This window comes from Sinocyclocheilus rhinocerous, unplaced genomic scaffold, assembly GCF_001515625.1.
Source record: "Sinocyclocheilus rhinocerous isolate Xijiao unplaced genomic scaffold, SAMN03320098_v1.1 scaffold1171, whole genome shotgun sequence".
NCBI lineage: Eukaryota > Metazoa > Chordata > Actinopteri > Cypriniformes > Cyprinidae > Sinocyclocheilus > Sinocyclocheilus rhinocerous.
Genome location: NW_015654097.1, coordinates 279135 through 285460, shown reverse-complemented (window position 1 = coordinate 285460; position 6326 = coordinate 279135). Strand labels below are relative to the sequence as shown.

General features: G+C 38.7%; 1 protein-coding gene across 1 annotated transcript in view; it reads right to left on the bottom strand.

Moving 5' to 3' along the window:
• Positions 1-6000, bottom strand: part of LOC107716922 (nuclear factor erythroid 2-related factor 2-like) — a 20529-nt gene extending 14529 nt beyond the window's left edge. Inside the window, exon 1 of the mRNA XM_016523541.1 lies at positions 5826-6000. Within this exon, the coding sequence (XP_016379027.1) occupies positions 5826-5867 (42 nt within the window). The 5' untranslated portion in view covers positions 5868-6000. The remainder of the gene's footprint in view (positions 1-5825) is intronic.
• Positions 6001-6326: the final 326 nt, after the last annotated feature.

The following is a 6326-nucleotide window of genomic DNA, read 5'->3' as shown; positions in this document are numbered from 1 at the left end:
ATGGTGGGCTGAGGGTGAGCAGAGGGGCTGCCAGACGACAGAGGCGGAGGAGGCAGGAGCAGGAGGGTGGGTGGGAATTTCTGAGCCTCCGGGCTCTCAGGGCTGGTGTGCGCTGCCCACACACACACCAAATCACGACTCCCAGCACTGGGAGCGCATCAGACAGGGGAACGACAGGGCTGGCAGACAGTTCAGGGCAGACTGGTAAGTCCGAGGAAGGTGGGAGGAGAATGGGCATGTCCGCATATATATCTGCCTGCCGGTCTATAAGGTCACCTTCAAAATCCAGCAGTCCCAGATTCCTTGTAAGCTCACCCTCAGCCATGGTGCGGTGGGCGGAGCTTCTCTTCGTGCTCTCGCTGTCCACGGCCTTCTCCCTCATGGCGGGCGTTGTAGCCGGCTCTCGCATCTGGTCTGACGTCACTAGCAGCTCCGGCTCCGTGGCGATCCTCAGCTCTGTCGCTCTGTGCGGCGATGTCTCGTCGGTCGCGGCAAGCTTGGGCTCTCCATCATCGGTGGGCTCGGGCTTGAGCTCCGCTCAGCGGGGTGATGGTGGGCTGGGCTCTGGGTCTGGCTGTGTTCTGGATCGGGGCCAGATGCTCTCCAGACACCAGATGATCACCTCCCTCCAGTTCAGTCCAGTGGGAGGTCAACGGGGCGATGGTAATTTGCCCCGATCCAGAACAGTGGGGTTCAGTGCAGCATCGTCGAACAGGCTGGCTGAACTCAACCGCATACTCCAAGATGGGAAGGTCCTTACGGGCTAGGACGGTGAATTTAGCGGCGAGGGGATCCATAGGGGGAAAAAACAAAACACTGTAGAAAACAAGGAAAACAAACGGCAGGGAACATGCAATATACTTCTTTTTGTAGGTCGGGTCTTCTGTCACAAACTGTCGGCGGGAACAAACGCGGAGACGTGGATCAAAGCAACAGTCTTTAATAAATCCAAACACAGGGGATATCCACAACATGGTAATTTGCCCCAATCCAGAACAGTGAGTTCAGCGCAACATCGTCGAACGCCGTTAAAACGTGAGCTGGCTGAACTCAACCACATACTCCAAGATGGGAAGGTCCTTACGGGCTAGGGCGGTGAATTTAGTGGCGAGGGGATCCATGGGGGGGGATAACAAAACACGGAAAACAAACGGAGTGGATCACGCAATATACTTCTTTTTGTCGGTCGGGTCTTCTGTCAGGAACTGTGTCAGAGGGAACGAACGCAGAGACGTGGATCAAAGCAACAGTCTTTAATAAATCCAAACACAGGGGATATCCACAACAAGGAATGGCTGGTGACACACGAACATGACGATTTAAACCCGACAAAGACAGACAGCACAGAATGGGACTTAAATACATGGGGTAATGAGGACAATTAACACGACACACCTGAATCACATGAACACAATCAAGGAGAGACAGAAACTGGGTCACTGAGAGCACATGGGGAGGAAAACATACACAGAGACAGTCCAGGGGCATGACAAAATGACTGTTTCTGAATTTTTAATTTATTTAATTTATTATTATTATTATTAATAATAATAATTATTATTATTATTAGTCAATTGTTTTCGTGTTTAGTATTATTTTTTATTTGTTATTATTATTAATAATAATATTAATAATAATACATTTACATTTAGTCATTTAGCAGACGCTTTTATCCAAAGCGACTTACAAATGAGGACAATGGAAGCAATCAAAATCAACAAAAGAGCAATGATATGCAAGTGCTATAACAAGTCTCAGTTAGCTTAATGCAGAAGACGTAGCAAGGTTTTTTTTTTTTTTTTTTATTATAATAATTTTACCAGTGCATACATTCTTAGTCAATTTAATTTTTATAAACATAAATTATAGATGTATTTAAAATATGCTTTATAACAATATAATGATATGACTGATTGCATGAGATCCTGGCGTCACAGAGGCCTCCAGACAGCAACATGGAGCCACATGCCCGTCTCGCTCTGAGTCACACACATCCTCTCCAGCTCCAGATAACAGACGGGGCGGAGCCTCAGAGATGATGAAACATCTAAACAACTGCTAAACGGGCCCCTCTCACGAGAAGACAGAGCGGACCCTCTCCTCTAGCATGAGCAGAAACGCTCTCTTCCTCCTCAGAGCAGAATGAACGATGAATGTGTGTTTCCGACTGTTTAGTGGAAATGTTTCTTTAAAGAGCCTCTTGCTGTCAAAACATATTCTGTTGTTTATGAGTGCATTACAAAAGCATATGTTGTCAATTCAATGATACATAGCTAAAAACAAAACAGGTCTATTATATTATACAGGTATTATTATTATTATTTCTTTTGTGAAACACTAAACAAGGTGTTTGGCAGTTAGTTTGAGCTTTTGTTGACCATGCAAAGGGATAAAATAAAAAAATAAAATAAAATAAATAAAATGACATTGGAAGCACTATAAAAGTCTCATAAAAATAGTACTACTTGTACACTATACAGGTCTTTTAAGTCTTTTGAAGCCATATTATCCTCTTTTCTTGTCAAATTATAGTTGGGTTTTTATTGTAAATAAATTATCAAATTATTATACATATTATAAATAAAACAAAAACCTAAAAAAAAACTTTAAATAAAACATTTCTCTTTTTTAAGTAATAAATTAAAAACTAACACTATATAGATATTTGAAAATACATTTAAAAATGACAAAAACACAACAAAATGACTAACACTTTAAAATGAAAACAGAACATATAAAAATGTAATCTATTTCAAAATATTTATAAAAACTATCACAGTATATGAATGATACTAAATTAAAAGGAAACAATATGGCTCTGAATGACATAAGGGTGAGTAAATGAGGGGGGAAATAATCAGCATGTGTTGGTGAACTATTTCTTTAAAGCGAAAGGAAGAATAGGAAGTTTTGTGAGCGTTTTTGATCTGATGTATAATCACTCATTATGTATTAAATATCTGCGTAGTGAAAATATAAGTGAATGCGAGGCTAATCAGAGCAGTATGTTTGCGTATCCACAAGCCTATGGACGGGAATGTATTTAGAAGCGAAAAGTATATCCAGGACACACCTAACTACATAATTAATGCCCAAAGTGTTGCTATCATTATCCAGGTTCAAGGAAACGAGAAACCAGAGCTGGATATTAAAACTGCAATGTTTCCTGATAAAGAGGAGATTATTTTTCACGCCTGTCTCACTTCCTGTTCCTCTAGACTGCGGGAATGTGGAATATACCGCTGGAGGAACAAGAGAGCTCCTTGTTCTCTCATTTTTTTTGCTGCACGGTTGAGGCAGGCGATACTGCACGTAATCAGCGTCAAAACCAGTTCGCCAAACAAACCCTCGTATTATTACACTCTCAGTGTTTCCAAGCAGCTGAACTGACTGAAACATCTCAAAATGAACACTAACGACAACTAAACTAATAATAAACTAGTTCTTTTGTCAGATGATGCTTTATTTTAAAGCAGGGTCGTCATGCTGTCCCGGGCCCTGCATGGGGCCAGAGGGGCCCAATTTAAATGGCCCTGATTTTTAAATGTCAATAAATACCAAAACAAATGACTGAGGCCTATACTGTTTATATATAAAGATCGAGTGTGTGAAACTTTATTAATTATGAAACAAAGAAGAAGAAAATATTATTACAAGCATCTAAACAACTCATAAATCTCGCTCCCGTCAACATATTTAAATGTGTGCTTTGGGCATCAGCGCACACATTTAAGTTTAAGGAGCACTTTTATTAGTAACACTGACAAACTTGATTACGTTATATACTGCTAAACAGATCATTAAGTAGCCTAAAGCAGTGTTTCCCAACTGGCGTGCCGTCTGTCGAGAGCAGGGGTGCCGTGTAAAAAATCCTTTTTTTATATTTTTAAATTGCTAAAATGTTCATAAAAGCAGCTATTATATAATATCCATTTCTGATGTCGCCAATAATTAGAGATGCACCGAAGATATTTGAGATAGCTAGTTATAATGGTAATTAAATAATGTTTACATATGTATAAAAGCCTACATTAAAATCTGTCCTATAAATTGGTCTCTTCATTAGAAATTAGCCTACTGATTGCCACCATTGATGGACAAATTTTTTAATAATATTAAATATGACATTATATTCTGCAGTTCTTCCCTGCTGTACCGAATATCTATACTTTTCAAATTATCATATCGAAGTTAGAAATTCAAATATTGTGACAAAATTAATTTTGTAGGGTGCCACAAGTTTGTTAAAATTTCCAAAGGGTGCCGTGACTAAAGAAAGGTTGGGAAACACTGGTCTAAAGCACGCCGCACAATCATTTATTTGGTGTCACATTACTTTAAAGCGTTCCTTATGTGGTTTATAAACTCTCATTTAACATAAAATGAATCTAGCATGAAAGCTGTGAGTCTTAAATGTGTCAAATATCTGTATCCCCCAATAAAATGGGGATTTTGGCACCTGTATCACACCTGTATTTACAACTGTATTTCACGTAATCATACAATGTCATAATTTTGACATGATCTATAAATAGTAAACATGTATAAAATATAGTAAAATGAATATTTCTTATTTAATTTATAGGACATATGTTAATAAACAACAAGGCCCTAGTAAGTGACAGCTTAATTTAGGCTCTTGTTACCCATTCTGTGTTTTATTATTATAATTTTTTTTTTTTTTTATGTTTTGTTTTGTATTTTCAATGCAGGCTTGCAAAAACTCCAAGAGATATAAATAAAATAGCTTATAAACTTTAGTTTGACCTTTTGTGATTAACAATCAATATTTCCTGAAGGTCAAGTGCTTCCATCACTGACTTTTTATTTTAAGTAAGAAGTTTCAGTTCCCCATTCAAATGATGAAAAATGTCTCAAAACCTTGATTCATATATTTTCATGCATTCACTTCTAAATTTGAATGCACCACTGATCTCTTCAGTAGGCTATTATTTCTCAATGACTTAATACTGACAGTTTTTTAATGTGTTTTACCTAAAACCCCAGGTCCTTATTTCAGTTAGATATACAGAACTGCATTAGCTGTGATAGAGACTAATCACATAAAGCCGAGGATCGTCAGGATACGAGGCTAAAGTAAACAGCACATTCCAGATTGGAGCCGCCTGCTATTGTGCAAGGCGCCGGTGAGTGCGCATGCGCAGACGCGTCTGCTGCGGGAAACACGCGAAAACATCAAAGCTCAGCGACACACGCGTCTCGCGACAGACGTTCGACCGTGAGCCTGCTTCGCGTCGCGGCACTAGCCACTACGCACTGGGATCATTTATAGTTACCTTTATTTTGATATTTCGTCCTTTCTTTCGTTCTTAGGACGGCCCAAGTTCAAATGGCTATGCAGAATTTGGAGTGAACAGAAGAGTCGCGAGAAAACGGGATAACGTGAGGAAACGCCTCCTTTAACACGGACTATTTATTAATTATATATATTTTTAAATATATATAATACATGGACGATTTCGCCACTACAGCCACGTCATAAATTATAATAAAATATTCTCGATAATTATCATCTTGAAACTTTAAAATCGGGAATAATACGCAAGGCTATTAAAAAGTCACTTGGAAGTGAGTGGTGTGTATAAGGCAGTGATCTGGTAACACATATATATGGCATAAGCAACAAATACATCTGAATACATATGTCCCTCATTACCGGCTCAAAGGGCAAAATGATGTAACATCACAGTACAATTAGGAAAAGTGTGATTTCTTTTTAATTTTAGTATCCTTTCAATACTATTAAAAGCGAAACATTATTATAGCATAAGTGACGCTATTAATTATTATTAAATATGATTTACCTGTTGGCTTGGATGCATTTTAGGCAATTCAATCTCCATCATGCTGAGAGAAAATCTCTCCTTTTCTGTTGTAACTCCTAATGTGATTTCTTTGTTTTTAATTCTTCACAGCGATATAAAATAAGGCTTAAAATAAACAGGTCAGATTGTCGTTGCTAGACGCTGTACTTCAGAAGGAAACGCCGTCTGTGGAGTTTAGATCATTTACGGAAAGCCCCAGTCATCTGATGGCCCCGCCCACACTCGCGCTGACCAATAGAAAGCGCTTGCTGAGCTGTTGCGTTATACGCCCCTTTTAACTTCCCACTCAAACCCTCCTGAATATGAACTGAGCTGAACCTTTTTCCTTTATTTTAGCAAGAACTTTATATAGATCTATACTTTATTATTTTTTTTTTTTTTTCTAAAATGCCAAAAAGCAAGAAAGCGGGTTGGTGAATAGCATATACTTGATTACTTCAACATAAATATTCTAACCAAATATTCAACGCTTATCTTAAC